The sequence below is a fragment of the Ipomoea nil genome, unplaced genomic scaffold (assembly GCF_001879475.1).
Source record: "Ipomoea nil cultivar Tokyo-kokei standard unplaced genomic scaffold, Asagao_1.1 scaffold2926, whole genome shotgun sequence".
Lineage (NCBI taxonomy): Eukaryota > Viridiplantae > Streptophyta > Magnoliopsida > Solanales > Convolvulaceae > Ipomoea > Ipomoea nil.
The window spans coordinates 4,796,037-4,812,862 of NW_017619354.1; the positions used below are offsets into that span (position 1 = coordinate 4,796,037).

The 16,826-nt window shown below is 34.5% G+C and overlaps 3 protein-coding genes across 3 annotated transcripts; 1 reads left to right on the forward strand and 2 right to left on the reverse strand.

Annotated features, from left to right (window-relative positions):
* Positions 1-4,415: 4,415 nt before the first annotated feature.
* Positions 4,416-5,975, forward strand: LOC109161613. The gene is made up of 2 exons (XM_019310093.1): positions 4,416-5,079; positions 5,556-5,975. Exons 1-2 carry the CDS (start codon positions 4,563-4,565, stop codon positions 5,651-5,653), a joined length of 615 nt encoding a protein of 204 aa, XP_019165638.1. The 5' UTR covers positions 4,416-4,562; the 3' UTR covers positions 5,654-5,975.
* A 1,794-nt stretch (positions 5,976-7,769) lies between these two features.
* LOC109162195 (biotin synthase) lies at positions 7,770-11,154 on the reverse strand. Its single transcript, XM_019310938.1, has 6 exons — positions 10,773-11,154; positions 10,509-10,688; positions 9,941-10,047; positions 9,068-9,273; positions 8,540-8,679; positions 7,770-8,195 (listed from the first exon to the last, which is right to left on the reverse strand). The coding sequence occupies exons 1-6, from the start codon at positions 10,998-11,000 to the stop codon at positions 7,899-7,901; spliced, it is 1,158 nt and encodes a 385-aa protein (XP_019166483.1). The 5' UTR covers positions 11,001-11,154; the 3' UTR covers positions 7,770-7,898.
* A 3,117-nt stretch (positions 11,155-14,271) lies between these two features.
* On the reverse strand, positions 14,272-16,530 carry LOC109162172 (porphobilinogen deaminase, chloroplastic). The gene is made up of 5 exons (XM_019310898.1): positions 16,250-16,530; positions 15,350-15,755; positions 15,045-15,251; positions 14,759-14,936; positions 14,272-14,672 (listed from the first exon to the last, which is right to left on the reverse strand). Exons 1-5 carry the CDS (start codon positions 16,468-16,470, stop codon positions 14,560-14,562), a joined length of 1,125 nt encoding a protein of 374 aa, XP_019166443.1. The 5' UTR covers positions 16,471-16,530; the 3' UTR covers positions 14,272-14,559.
* Between the last annotated feature and the right edge of the window lie 296 nt (positions 16,531-16,826).

Below are 16,826 nucleotides of genomic sequence, written 5' to 3' on the forward strand. Positions count from 1 at the left end.
TTCAAGCAGTTACATGTACAACTCTTCTCTAAGTACCTGGACAAGTTTTATTATAAGTTGTAACTCGTATCAATTGTTGATCATGACATAGATGAATGTTAATCACATTTGAAAGGGATATTTATTAATCACTATAATGTTTTTTGATTATAAGTTAGATATTTGGTACTATAATATTTATCAAGTTTGAACTGAATGTCTATCAAGATTTATGTATTTCTTGAGCTTCAATATATGTTTGTGGTTGGAGTTAAATACTTCATTAAGTCTGAGAATTTTTAAGTGCATTTAGGTGATTTATACTCTACTTTTATATGAAACAATGGATATATAAGGCCATATTTGGTAATATAGTTAGCTTATCAATCAATTTTGGCTTATTTGACCACTATTAGTTGTTTGACTTGGTTAAACATTCAATATAAGTGTTTGACTAATTATTTTTTTGTAACAGCTTATTGCTCCAAAATGTTATAGGCCCTGTTTGGTAAAAAGTTGACCTATAGGCCAATTTTGGCTTATTCGGCTACTATTAATTGTTTGATTTAGTTAAAATATCAATATAAATGTTTGGTTAATTAGCTTTTTGCAACTCCAAAAGGCTAAAATTCAAAAGGCTACTCCAATCAACTTTTTCAATTAACTTTTTGAGAAAAAAAATTACACCAAACAGCTATCATCTAACAGCTAATTTACCAAACACTTTTCTACAATCAGCTAATATCAACTATTTATACACTCTAATTAATAGAATCAGCTAACAACCATTTTACCAAACAGGGTCAAAATTTAAAAAGCTGCTCAAAACAGCTTTTTTGATCAGTTTTTTTCGATCAGTTTTTTGAGAAAGTAATTTTGCATGTAATCAGTAACAACTAATTTACCAAACATCTTTCTACAATTAACTAATGCTATCAATTACTCAAATCCACCAACCTAATCAGCTAACAGTTATTTACCAAATACTTTCAATATATTAGGATGTCCTCATTTAATATAAGAGTAAACAATTAATAACCACTATAGTCCCAAATCCCAATACAATTATTGTTATTAGTAAAATAATAACTATAAACGCTTACGGAAAGGACTAAAATATCTAGTTGAAATTACTCGTGACAAAATTTGATCATTGGATATCATGCTGATAAATGTTTATCAAATTGACAGCATATGGCTCCACCATAAACTAATATTGAATTGATGGTTAAGTATAACCACGAAGCAACCTTTTATTAAATTAATGTAGTAAGATGAGATGCGAGGATTAATAAAAGCAAAAATAGGTTAGAACAAAATTGTACCAACACAATTAAGAAGAAGGCCATCTAAGGTCCGATAAGGAATTGATGAGTGACTGGAGTATAATTTTTTGTATTTGAATAATTACAAATACGATTCTTGTTAAGTTGAGAGTTTTTATGTGAAAAAAAGGGCATCTCATGTAATTCTTGGCCAGAGGCTTTGGTAGTTTAGAATTAGTCTAATGTAAACTTCAAATCCAATGTATATAAAAAAAATTAGAGGATTCAAGGGTCACTTTGAAAGTCTTGTTCAAGCAGCAGAGTACATGGAGTTTGATTCTTCTACTGATCGAAGATGGGAACTCAAAATTTAAAATATTAATCAATGAAGATTCATTGTGCGTAGAATATAGCGGTGGAAACTAAAGTCTAATCGAAATCTAATACATAAAAAATAAAGCATCCAAGGTGGTGTGGAGTTAGTTTGGCATTGTATTATGGGAGGAAAAGGACTGGCCACGTGGGTTGTTGTCTTCTACTGTGCACTGAACCAATCCCAATTATTAGCCCCCACTGGCCACTGCCATCGGTCATCTCTCTCTGTATATGTATGTGCACATGCATTATAGGGAATTGCATATGATCGATGATGTTATATGCATGCATGATGTGTGTGTATATATATGTGTGTGTGTGACGTCAAATAAATATCCAAGTTGCTATCCGTTCTTGTTGTCAAGACTAAAAAATAAATGTTTGGATTCCCATCTATTCGGAGTAAAAAACTTGTCTTGCTCTGTTACGTTATTTTTTTTAATTTTTTGGTACATGAAAAATTTTGAATTTATTATTGTTGGATATGTTTATTGTCAAATAATTTTTAATATTTACTTTTGTCTAAGTGACAAGTGTTCAAGTCATTTTTTTTTTATACTCAATCAAGTGATAGGTGTTAAGTCTTCTTTCTATGTCCTCAATGAGGTGATATGTACCAAGTCTTAGCTTCTTCCTATGCCTTCGTTAGCCAAGTAATCATGGACTAGGCCAAGTTTTTTTTCTTATACTCGATCAATAGACAAGTAATAAATCTTTTTTTTATATTCTCAGCTAAGTGGTAAGAGATTTGTTTTTTTTTCTCTTATTGTCAACTATTTCAAGTTAAGATGTCTTCACTCCCTATACTAAACCAGGCAAATGGTACCAAGTTTTACAAGGCCTTCATCTCATGGTTGGATTTAACTTCGTAATTCGCATAACATGCCTTTAGAAATTCATACTCAAAAGTCATTCTTGAGAGGTGTCCTTAGCCATGGACCTTGGGATCTTCAATAGACATTACTTATATTTAATATATAATTTGTAATTGCTGAATTATCTTTCTTAACATTATTTGGCCATTAGGCATCAAATATTAGAAATAATATATATTAAATGACTAAAATGTCCATTTCGTTAATAGATCTAATAATCTTTTAGCTCATGAGCTAGTCAAAGCAGTTGGTTCGGGTAGTGATCTTTCAGTTTGGGATACTATCCTACTATCAATCCTATGTATATTCAACACTTTTTTATTAATATATATATATATATATATATATATATATATATATATATGATGTTTTGTTTTTTGTTTTTTTTTTTTAATTAAAAAAAAAGACTTAAAATTATATGATGACCCTGTTTGGTAAAATAGTTAGCCTATCAGTCAATTTTGGTTTATTTGACCACTATTAATTGTTTGACTTGGTTAAAAAATTAATATAAGTGTTTGGTTAATTAACTTTTTGTAACTCCAAAATGCTAAAATTCAAAAAGATGCTCAAAATAACTTTTTCAATTAGCATTTTAATAAAAGAAATTATATCAAACAGCTACTTTAGCTAACACCTTTCTACAATCCGTTAATAGAGCCAATAACATGCCAAGTAGTCACTCTAACTTTGCCCATATATTCCATGCTATACAATTCAACATCTCTCTTAAAAGGGTCTTGTATATATATATATTGGTGCAAATCCCCTTCTTTTTCTAATGTGGGACAAAGGCTCAAGTCTTTCCACCTCCATTTTCCAACTTAAATGAGTCTACCTTCAAAATCAATTTCTCATTCATCTATTATCTGTTTTGAGCATATAATATATCAATCTCCCCGTCTCACTACGAAGAACATGAATTCATTTTGACCCGATCCAAATCGAAAGTGGACCACACATATATAGTCATAGGATTAAAAATGAAATTTTCTCATTTAAACCACATAGAACAAATAGTATCATTAAAAAAATATAAAATAAAAGCCTTAGACCCTTGGAAAATTGATCCACCATATAAACGCCAATGGTGTACTCTTGATTGTCTGTCAACCAGTTCACACACAAATTAAGTTGTTTATAAATTTGCCAAAGGACACGATGATTGTAACTTCCTAGTAGATCCAACCAAATGTTCATTGAGATCCATATAACTTTTATTTTAGTCTAAGCTTGTTCTTACTTCAACATTAAGTAAGGATATGTACCAAACTGCCCCTGAATACAAACGTGATCACGCGGGCACATCCCATCATGACGCACAAAGTGAGGGCTAAAGATGGAGGGAGACATGCGCATAGTATCATGATATATGGCACTATATAAAACATGCATGCATGCCATGATGATGATATATATAAGAGGGTTTAAGTGAGAAAATCTTCTTCTGTCAAATGTGTAAACAAATTTACACCTTTTACCATTGAAAAATCAAAGAATAATATCTTATTATTACTAACTATTTAAGTTCACAATGATTATAAAATGAACATCGCTTAAATTTTAAATAATTAATCTCTTTTTTTATTATTATTATTACTAAAACTCCCCAATAAATTCTTATTATGGATGACTGAGATCCGTCATTATTTTTTAATTTTTACATGATAAAAATCTTAATTAATTCCCTAAAATCGGGACTGTATTTACTATCCAAATCCCTAAAATACTCCTACCTTAATTAATCTACTCAATTCGCCTATCAAAAAAAAATTAGAAATTAAAAAAAACTACATTTTTATATATACCATTGATCTCAAAATTTTAAACGCCGAAAGTATGTTATATATATATATATATATATATATATATATATATATATATAGAGAGAGAGAGAGAGAGGGGGGTGGGGAGGGGGTACCCACTTGAATAAAAATTCTGGCATATATATTCATGGGGAATCCTTTATAAGCTGCCTTAATTAGCTCCCCAATCAGAAAACATCACCTTTTTGAGTCGGAGAGATACACGAGGGAGTAGATCAAGAGAGGAAAAAAGAAGCAAAGAAATGGAAAGCTTGTCCATAGATGATACAGAATCAAGATCCGCAGAATGCCATGGAAGCTTTTTCAGAGACCCATCAAAGCTTAAAGAGGAAACAGTGGAGGATGTTTATGATTCCTCATCATCAGAGGAGATTATTATTATTCCTGACAGTAGCCCTGCAAAGAATATGCTCCAGAACGAGGATAACAACAAGAATTTGAGAAAGAAGAGGCAGGTGTTTCTTGAAGGGTATGTGGAGACCTCAGATGATGATGAAGTTGGGTTTGGGAGGACAAAGAGCCTGACAGACGATGATCTGGAGGAGCTAAAGGGGTGTTTGGATCTGGGATTTGGGTTTAACTATGAGGAAATCCCTGAGCTCTGCAACACCTTGCCTGCTCTTGAGCTCTGCTATTCCATGAGCCAAAAGTACCTTCTGGATGATCAACACAAAACCCCACCTGCAGATTCTTCTATTTCTGCAGACTCACCCTCCTCTGCCTCTAGCCCCATAGCCAATTGGAAGATCTCCAGTCCTGGTAAGTTTTGGAAACTCGAGAAAAACTCGTAGTCATTATTATTCTGAAGAGTGAATCTCGTTTTGTGACTCTAATCGGACAGATAAACTTAGATTGCTTATAGCTAATCAGACTTAAACTAAAAATACTAATAGACTGCTCTATCAAGAGTCGAATTTGAAATTTTGTGGTTACCGTTGAGATCAACTAGGTTGTCCCAGTTTTGGAAACTCTTGATTTCACTACTTCATCCAAAAACAGAAAATGGGTTCATTCCTTTTTCTTGTTTCTGGTAAACTCATGTCTGAACACTACAACCTGGTTTGCAAAGCCTTGCAGATTTCCATGTATAATGTGTTGTCAGAGAAAAAAAATGTATTGTCAGACTACCAAAAACCTTTTTCGGCTTTTCCTACCTAAATTAATTCAAATTAAAGCTCACTTTTAGGATGTTTTGGTAGTTGTTCTGACGCCATTATATATATATATGAATGCAGGTGATGATCCAGAGGACGTGAAAGCAAGGCTGAAATACTGGGCACAGGCAGTTGTGTGCACCGTCAGATTATGCAGTCTGCAGAAGAAAGATGAATGAAGATAGATAAAGGGTGGAGATTGAAAGCAGCCATTTCTCTTCTCTTGTTGATGGGATGGCGAATGGAAGTTGGTATATCTGGAGATGGATACTGAGAAATCTGTCAGTGATAGTTAGCTAACTCCTCCAGGAGTCCAGGAAGTTAGGAGACAGAAGTGAGAAGACGCCTAGATAAAGGAGACTTTCCAGCCTGATTAAACTCATACCAAATTTGAGTCTTTTCACATATAGATATATATAAATTAGGCCATGCCAAACCCTCCCAATAATGTAGTGTATATCTTTTTTTTGCAAATAAATGATGACACAAATTTACTTAATTGCTAGCTTCTTCTTTTTGGACTGATCAGTTCTAACCAAGAAGGTCAATACGTCGTTCATATTGAAACTCAAACTTATAATTTTGTGGTTATCAAACAATTTGGTCAACTTGACTGGGGTGCTAGCTTCTTCTTCATCCTTGTTCATGTCATTCTTGGGCCATAGATTTTGAAAGAAAAATGATATTTCGTAAGTAAATTACTCTTCCTTCTTCATTCATTAGAGAACCAGAGTCAGTATTTGATAAATAATCACCCTGAGTCAAACTCAATAGAATTTATAAATCATTTTTTTTGTCGTTAAGTTAGCTCAAAGTCCAATTCTATATTGTGATTAGAATAGATTGGTTATTTGGTTACATTAACTTTTTAAGGATTAACGGATTAACTTAATCTCGTTTAGTCACATCGAACTTGAGTTTAGAATGAGTACATGTTGGGTTGTATTGAAAAATGCTGCATACCCAAAATGATATTATAGCTTGTGAGAAATATCATATTAGTGCTTTCATTGTTTCATGACTTCTACCATGGCCCAGTGGCCCACCTAACATGAGAAAAAGGTCGAGGAAGAAGGCAACGTGTTTAAAAGGACGATGTTACTTAACACTTATTTAAATGCAAATTCTACTTTTTGTACAAAAAAATAAAATAAAATAGATTAGTTGTTATCAATATTTGTCACTCAATTGACTAAAAGATGACAACGACTAATCATCATTTTATCACTTAAGGTGAGATTTACAACCATATGAGTAAATTAAAAAAGTTGTTTTTTCTTTTTTAGAAGTTGTTGCCCTCCTCTTGTCACATTGCATCAAGTGGGGTCGAGTAAAAAGAGTGGTAATTTTTTCACAAAGATCAAACACAAGAGATTAAAATATAATGTTTAAACTTTTAACCCATTGGTCAGGTGCTTTTTACCACAAAGTTTTTCATTTGTTCAACATGGCAAAGTCTCAAATTTCAATATTGTTCAATTCTTTTTACGAACATTGAAAATTTTGGTTTAAATTGAACTTTTTGGACGCAAAAGTATACAATTTAATTTTGAGTTTCGAAACTAAATTAATTCGATTTATCTCCTTATAACCTAAAAGCGATTCATAAGATCTAAAATATAATGCAATGAAGACAGAAAATTTGGACTATAAAAGAATTCAATATTGTTTTTCTTTAAAAAAAAAAAAAGTTTTATCTTAGATTTGAATTGCTTAAAACTTATCCACATGTTGATGTCTATTTATGTTGTTTGTTGATAAGCCTGAAAAAGAAAACTGGGTTTTTGCTATGGAAAAGGTGGAATGGAGCTTTCCTGTCTCTTTGCATAGAAAAATGGGTTTTGGAGATTATGCAGAAATTGATAAGTACGAAAATATCTGTACAGACAAGTGAGTGAAAAATGTGCCAGCGTGGTTGTTACATTTTATGGAGTGAAATTTAATATTTTGATATTTTAATTATAATATAATTTGAATGTATTTAATTCAAGGGAAAGTATTTGAGTATAGATATATCTAAAAAAAAATTAGATAGTTAAATAAACCTTAAACTGTAATTGAACTTTAAAATTCATCAAAAAATGCAATAAAGACAAAAATATTATAATATTTTTCTTTAGACAAAAATATTATAATTTTTTTTATACCAAAAACTGTGTGATCAAGCCGCATAACTATAGCTCTCCCAAATGAGAAGTCACAGGTTCGAATTCAATAGGTTGAGAAAATATGTATAAACACATACTACATTTTAAGAAAGTCAAAAGTATCCAACTCCATGAGCACATAAAAATGTGACAGTAGGTAATCAGCCAAATATTACTAAATAAATATTACAAGATTTTGGACAATTTTAATTTAGAAACAATATGCATAAGTAAGAGAGGGTTTAACATTGTTGTTTTCAAAGAATAAACATTAATCTCAACCTGAACTAGAAAGTGCTTCTTCTGTGTTTTCCCCTTCAGAGTCCTCCAAAAACTTGGGAGGTTTTGGAATTAGCCCAAGCATCTTAAACATAAGTTGGTCAGCATCATAATCGTTGTTGGGAGTCGTCAACAATTTCTCTCCGGTGAAGATTGAATTAGCACCAGCAAGAAAACATAGTGTTTGTTCAGGCATAGAGAACCGAACTCTGCCAGCCGAAAGCCTTACCATTGCTTCTGGCATTACAATGCGGGCAGTTGCAATCATCCTAATCATATCCCATATTTCCACAGGCTGAAACAACCGATTTAAAGGCAATATGTTTTAAGATTCTTGAAACCAGGTTCAAACATTTATTTATAATCACTGATTGGATTGTGTTGTGACCTCAAAATAACCAACCAGGTTAAAGGTCACTCCTGATCAATTTTATGTTTTATAATATGCAATCTTGAAACAGTGTTAAGAAAACATTATAAACTGTGTATATGGCACTTCATTCAAGTCTAATCCACTAAGGGTTCTATGAAGTCAGACCCGACATACTAAGTACCAAGTTTGTGATAAAGAAGTAGGGAGGCAAAACAGGTTATTGCATCTTAGATTAAAAAATACAGACACAGCAGAACTGTAATTACCTTCTGATCTTCGAGAGGTGTTCCTTTGACTGCAACTAGTGCATTGATGGGTACACTCTCAGGGTGTGTGGGAAGAGTGGCCAATGTATGTAATAAACCAATCCGGTCATCATCAGCCTCTCCAAGACCTATTATTCCCCCTGATTGCAGCAAATAAAAGTATACTTTAAGATTTTCACACACACCCAAAAAAAACTACTTAAATGGTCCAAATAAGAGGTTAGGGCTATTACAATGTTACACTATCAACAATAGGTATAGTATGCAAATGAACACCTGAACCCATATCTAGGATTACGTTCAATCAATATCTTACATTGAGAGGCCATCAGGGCAATTACAATGTTACACTATCTATCAATAATAGAAGGTATAATATCCAAATGAACACCTGAACCCATATCAACACAGGCACACATGCATATTACGGAAAAGATATAATTATAGCACATATATGCTAAATTGTTAATGCAACACTTAGATTCCAATCTTTAAGCTCATGACCAAATGTTTAAAATTCAGAGTTACCTGAACAGACACTTATTCCTGCTTCACGAACATTCTCAAGAGTTTCTAGCCGGTCATCATAAGTTCTTGTAGTTATAATGTTAGGGTAATACTCCCTGGAAGTATCAAGATTATGATTATATGCTGTAAGACCAGCCTTCTTGAGCTCCAAAGCTTGCTGCTTCTCAAGCATTCCTAAGGTGCAGCATACCTCCATTCCCATGCCCCTTAAACAAGAAAATTATTTTTTTAATTATATAATTTATTACTGGGAATGAATGTACCGGACTGATTGTTAGTATGATAAGAATATCTATTAAAGCACCCAACCAGTTAGTTAATTATACTTTCTAGATAAGCATCTATACTTTGTGACAAATAATTAACAAATAGAAATCAGTCACGAATTTCACCTTGAATGGTCTGAATAAAGAAATCACAATTTCTAGTAGAATGCCAAATCAGCTAGTTAATTCTACATCCTAAATGGTCATCTAGATTTGGTAACAAACTGTCAAGTAATAAATTCATAGAAGCCTTTTAACTTACTCGTTTCTATTTTTTATTATTTGGCTTCCCAACCCAAATATTATTTTCTTCTTGAGATCACTTCCAAATAGATATGGATGCACTACATACAGCTGGAAAAGAAAAGACTCCAAGAAGGAAAAACAAAAATGAGTACCAGATAAACCCATTTAAAGTAATACTCTGGATTTCCAACTTCCAACCAATAAATCTTGCCTTAATTTTACTTAAGCACTTAACAAATTTTGTGTGATCCACTTACAAATAATAAAAAGAGAGTTTGTTTGAAAACCTCAGCTTCCACGCTTACATGAACCTGACCACATCGCAAGCACTTTAAATATTTAGTAGAGCTATAACCATTACCTTATTTGTTTCACATAGTCAAGGATCTGGTTGAAATTGGTTTTCCTTCCTATAGTATCCCTCCACGCAGCACCCATACAAAATCGAGTGCTACCAGCCTCTTTTGCCTGCCAATGCATTAAATGGGAGACTAAACTACATAGCATGAGAACAAACATCACAGAAGTCTATTCCCATTACTTTCCTGGTAAGACGAATAATATATCATTCCAGAAGTCTATCACCAACCTGACTTGCCTAATTTGGAATAAGTATACCATCTGCATAAATATCTATTGATCACATTGACCCATCCCATGTCAAATTTCAGAACTTCTATTTCTAGCATATCAAACCTCCAATCTTGATGGAAGATTAAGATGTGGTTATACTTATATCATACTAATATTTACAAAACTGTAAACCTACAACTAGTATTTACCATGTGGTCCAAAAATGATGCCATATTTATTCCAAATGTAATTAAAGTGAAGTAAGAGTACAATCCAATTCACAATGATACTTACAAAAAATAATAATAATAAGATGAGAAATATTTACAATTCAAACATAAAAGATTAAAATGCACCTTTTTTGCTGCCTCTAGAACGGAATCCTTGGCCATAAGCTTGTCGGCTTTGACACCAGTGTTGTACCTGGAGGATTGAGGACAGTAAGAGCAGTCCTCGCTGCAACCTCCCGTCTTTATAGACAGCAGAGTGCACTGCTGTACCTCCCGAAAGTTGTGAGCATGCCTATGAACTTGAGCCTGCAAAAGCAGAAACAAATCAGAAACGAACGGTGCATCCGCCGACAAGACAGAGAGAAATAGGGAGGGAGGGAGGGAGCTGACGCCGTGAAAGAGGAGATCGAGAAGCGGGGAGTCGTAAATGGACTTGATTTCAGGCCTGGTCCAGTCGTGTCTGGGACCTTCTCTGATGCATCTCTCAGCTTCGGCGGCGGCGGCGGAGGAGGAGTAAGGTGTAGCGAAGAATGAGGAGTGATTGAGTGCGAATGGGTGCAGCGGGAGCTTGTCCAGAAACGATAATGGCCGCCTGATTGATAACCGAATCGGAACCATCGTGTATCGTATTCAGTCACAGAGTGTGCTGTGCAGAGAGACGAAGAAGAAAAGATTGAAGGAAGGTGATGAAGCGGGGAGTAGTAGAAGACAACAAGAATGTAATGTGGTACCGAGTTCGCTTTGGGGTGTCCGCTCCACTTTGGGGTGCAATCATTTTTTTCAAACACTTCAACTACTACTCAACTTATTAATTTTATGGAAGACAAAATTTCAATATTGGTCATATAATTATAGAGACTTGTTAATTTCAGCATCTGATTTTTAAAAGTGTCAATTTAATACCTTGACTATATAATTTTTATCAATTTTGGCCACTCTGGTTAAATTGTCGGCCAAAATTTGCCGAAAAATTCTAACAGTTAAAATAATGAGGGTATTTTAGTCATTTCACATCTCTTCCTTCTTCTCCTGTGAATTCGAGGATGAGGTGCGCTGCGATGCTTTCAACATTATCGCTGGTACATACTATTCTCCAAACATAAAAAGATCAAATTAACGTATAGTGAATTGAAATTAAACCTAACCCTAACTGTGCTACAATAATGTACTGATGTTTTCTATCAGCACCTTTAAATTTTTTTTAAAAAAATGCGATTGATTGGGCGTCTCGGTAATTTTTACAGCATTCTCAAAGTTTGACTCCGACGGCAACTTGATTCATGACTCCACCCCGGAGAAGATGAAGAAACTCTTTTTATCATTGCAAAAATTCACATTGTGCCATCTAACGAAGACTAAATAATTTGAATGAGTATCTGAAACGAAATTCACCCCTCCCGGAGCGATGGATTTCGCAGGAAACGAAATAATTCAGCTCTCATATTTCAAAGAATTTAAAATGGTGAAATTGATGCGACGGAAGGTGTGCTGCTGCGAAGGAAGGGTATTGCTGCTTAGACGAATGAGTCAAACCGGAAGGTGTGCTGCTGCGACGGATTCACCGAAAAAAATGAATTCGCCAGAGAAGAAGGAAGAGATGTGAAATGACTAAAATACCCTCATTATTTTAACTGTTAAAATTTTTCAGCGAAATTTGGCCGGCAATTTGACCGGAGTGACCAAAATTGACAAAAATTGCATAGTCAAGGTACTAAATTGACACTTTTAAAAGTCATGTGCTGAAATTAACAAAGCCCCTATAGTCATATAACCAAAATTGAAATTTTCTCTTTTATGCAATTACGTCACTAAATTTAAAGGTTACAATCGACCCATCAAGCAAGCAAAAAATTACAAATGAAACATTTTTCTTTTGCTTGTTTGATGATTCGGTTACACACATTTTAATTTCAGTGATTCAATTATGAATTATATAATAATATAGTTTATCTCAATGTACATCTTAAATAGTACTTTGTAATTATAAGTTCCTATTGATTAGAGTCGTCAAAATAACTTTTGCCCATCGGACCAGCTCGTCCCTCCCCTTGTATAAATAGGGGTGAATTTCGATTTAGCGACCTGTCAAAGAACAGGCTTTAGAGGCCAGCGGGCCTAGACGGGACGGGTCCGGTAAATTATTGATGTTGACCACCATTAACCGTCGCTTAAAAAAATAAAATCCTTTATATAATAAAGCTATATGGTTTGGGAAATAATTAATGTTACAATTAATGCCACAACATCCTTTATTAAAAAAAAAATAGCTATATATTATATAATCATTTAAAAAATATACTTTTGAAAAATAAAATAGCTATATATTATATAATCATATAAAAAATGTGTTCAATTAGAGTTTAAATTTACACATACAAAATTTAAAATTTGCTTTCCAAATGTAATTATCTTAGTTGTTATTCGTATTGTGAAAATTATAATATACATGAAATACAATTAAGAATAAATCAATGTAATTATGTAAATTCTCTCTATAAGTTTATTTGAATATGCACATAATTAGATATTATATTAACCATACAAAATTATAATTTTAATATTAATTTTAATTTTAATTGTAATTTTGTATTCTATAAAAATAATAAATACTTGATCAATGGAAGCTCAAAAATATTATTATATTAAATAATTTAAAATATTTTAATTTTTCTATTTTTTATTTATATTTATAATAACATAATTTTTTTCCGTGCATCGCGCGGGTGAATTACTAGTAAATAAATAAATTCCAACGGAAAAATAATTTTTGGTCGTCTTTTCCGGGAGAAAACGGCATATGGTCCTCTTCTCTAGGAGAAGACGACTAGATCTAGTCTCCTTCTCCATTGGAGAGGACGACCAGACTGGTCGCCTTCTCCATTAGAGAAGACGACCTCTGGTTGTCTTCTCCATTGGAAAGGGCGTTTTCACCGGAGAAAACGATAAGTCAGTCGTCTTCTCCGGTTGAGAAGGCCTTGTTAAATAAAAATAAAAATTATTGTAGTCAGAATTTTTTATTCGTCGAAATTTTAAATACCGGCTACTGAATTTATATGCCTCAAAATGATAAATTCGAGTGTTTAATTGCACTTTTGAGTAAAGTTAAATAGCCTATTTGACCATTTTTCCATAATCTTATTATTTTATGAGGTTTATAAATTTGAGTCCGCCAGCCCACGGGCCTATAAGTGGGGTGAGGTGGGTCAGGCTACTAGCAACCCGCCGAAGAGTGAGCCTCTAAGGCCCACCCCAACTGGGCCACAGGTTTTGTCCTGCCCGCTAGCCCATATTGACATGTGTAGTTGTAATTTGTAGATCAATCGTTATACCGTGCACCAAGGTGCACATAGCACTGTGCGCCCCGCGCCTCCCAAAACGGCGTCGTTTGGCTAAGTTGTTAAAAAAAATCCTCTATTTGAATGCACATAAACTCATAACAGAATACACATAATCTAACATAATATATAATGCACATAAATTTTTAACTGAATACACATAATGTGGTTTGGTTAACATAATACACAAACTCATAACATAATACACAAATTTTTAACTGAATACACCTAATGGGATTTGGTTAGCATAATACACATAAACTCTTAACTGAATACTCATAAACTTTTAAGTGAATACACATAACTTACATACTCTAAAATATATATTGGGAATGTCAAAAATTTAGTTGAACGGAGACAAAATAGTGAGTCTTGTATTAAATCTGGCAAAAGTGATAGTTAGGAATCAAATGTAAAAGTAATCTTATAACCGTAAACTTGTTGCATGTCACATCAAGTAATACATTTGGTAAGAAAAAAAAAAAAAAAAAGATCCAAGTAGCATTTTTGTTTAGAAACATGGCTATATCAATATATCATTCATATATGAGCAATTAAAGTAACTGATCAGATAGATCACAACCATTGGAGATTGTTTTAGCAAGCATCAGCATCTACAATTCTGGAAAATTGTTGAGCAACAAAGAAGTAGCAACTTAATCTAACCAAGTGGAATAAAGAATAATGGGATGTTACAAAAATCTCATTCAGTTTAATCTCACACCATAACAATTACAACAACCATAAAGAGCCTCTCATAAACCTCTACCAACTATCACTGGTACACAAACCACAACCTCTCTCCAACTCATTAGATGTTAGGAGCCGATTTGTAGAATGATTTAGTTACCAAAAAAGCCCGGCCCAGCTTGCAACAGGAGCTCCTTGCCAGCATCCTCGCCCATCAGAACCATGTCGTTCAATGTGTACGGGCCTTTTCTTGAGGTTTCAATGACTGAAAATAAAAGGCGTTGAATATATATATATATATGCAAAACAAAACAAAAACAAATTATAATGTTGAGCAGCAATTGCTTTTACCTCGGGTTCCATCCGGGGAGGCCACCAAACCCTTGAAAATGCAGTCTCCATCCTCCCCACGACGGGCGTACCCAGCAATTGGAGTTCGACAAGAGCCATCTAAGGTCGTCAGAAATGCCCTCTCACAAACAACTGCTAGTCTGGTTTCCTCGTGATTCAATGAGGCAATGTAATTGGCCTGTAATTGAAATAATCAATCATGTTTTAAAAAAATAAAATAGAGCTGCAAGCCTGCAATGGAGTTATATAATCAAATTTAGTTTCAAGAAAGCAGAAAAATCCTTGCCATTTTCTCATCGTCACTTCTACAGGCAATTCCTATTGCTCCCTGAGCAACAGCTGGGAGCATGTCCTCTATAGGAAGAATGGAAGTAACGTTCTCAGTCATATCGAGGCGTTTCAGCCCTGCTAACGCCAATAACGTTGCCTGAACTACCCCCTCGTTCAGTTTCCTCAGCCTCGTCTGAACATTGCCTCTGAAGTTCTCAAGCACCTGCAGAACAGCATTTATGTAAACAACTTTCTATTCAAACGTGTAATAACCAAGGTCCCACCTATCAACTGTATTTCATAATGCGTAATATCAGTCACCTTGAGTGAGGGATAGCGGTGAAGTATCTGTGACTTCCTCCTTAACGAAGCAGTTCCAACAGTGCTTCCTGCTGGGAGATCTGCCAGCGAAGCTGCACTCAGAGAAATAAACGCATCCCGAACATCCTCACGAGGAAGGTTGCAGGGTAAAATCGTCTTGTCAGGAAGATAAGTCGGAACGTCTTTCATTGAGTGAACAGCGATATCAATTTCTGCATTAATAAGGGCCTCGTCTATTTCTTTTGTAAACAGGCCTTTTCCACCAATATCTGCAAGAGGCTGACTCAATATTTTATCACCCGTGGTTTTTATAATTATGATTTCAATGGCACCCTCCTCGGCCAGCTCGGGATGCGAAGCCATTAGTTTATCCCGTGTCTCATAGGCTTGAGCAAGGGCCAGTGGACTGTCCTACAAAGAAACACGTTAACGTAACACGTAAGAACAGCAGAAAGATCAAAGGCACTTGATGTCCAAGTCCAACAAACAGAACCAATAGTAAATGCCTAAACAATCAAATCATAACAGTTCTGCTTCCTCTCTTTAGGTTCCAAGTTCGACTTCTTGTGGAAAGAACCTACTTCTAGTCCTTTGCCGGCTAGAGTCAAGCGGAGTTTACCCACTTCAAAACACTAGATCTAAAACACGTAACCCAATCATTGATATTGTGGTTGCAAAAACACAGTCTTTACACAAAACTGGGAGAAAAACTATCACTGTTCTAGGAAGGTCTGAACTATAAAGGATAATAAAGATCGAATCTTTGACACATATATAACGGTTCAAGCTCAAGAATCATCAATTTCACAGCCCAAAGGATCAATTCTACTTAAACTGCATTTTAACTACAAAAATCAAGCATACCCAGACACCGAAAATGGGCAAAAAAATAAACAGTACCTTCCCCTGGTTCCGATTCTGATAATTGCAACCTTCGTCTTCTGGGCCTGCTGTTCTACTGCAATCGAAGCCCTCACGACCAAGCTTTTGGTGCTTCTAATGGGCTGATTTGGGGTTGAAGATTTGAAGCCGCACGGCAACGAACGGAAAACTGACACAGAGGGCTTTGTATTTGCCGGGAAAGCAACAACCGGATTTAGCGTAATTGCCATTTTCTCCATTGCTGGAGAGGAGAGGGAGGATGATGAGAAAAAGGGGTTTTGAAGATTGATTTGTTGGTTGGGTTTTTATCTGGGCGTATCGCCATCGGCTTATCTTCCAGGTCAGCCCGCTATGTCAGCAGTATATGATCTTTACTGGAAGGTAAATGGATCCCACTTTCTGTCTTTTTTTCATCCACTATGCAACCTTCAATCTTCTAGGGCACCAATTTGCATTCATTTGAGTGTGAATTCATTAGAAAAACATATTAAGATTTAAGAGTGTTGAGACCGACCAAAACTCATGACTCTTGACATATATTCTAATTTTGTTGCACTAATTTTAAATTTACAGGACCCTGTCTCTAAAGTAATCG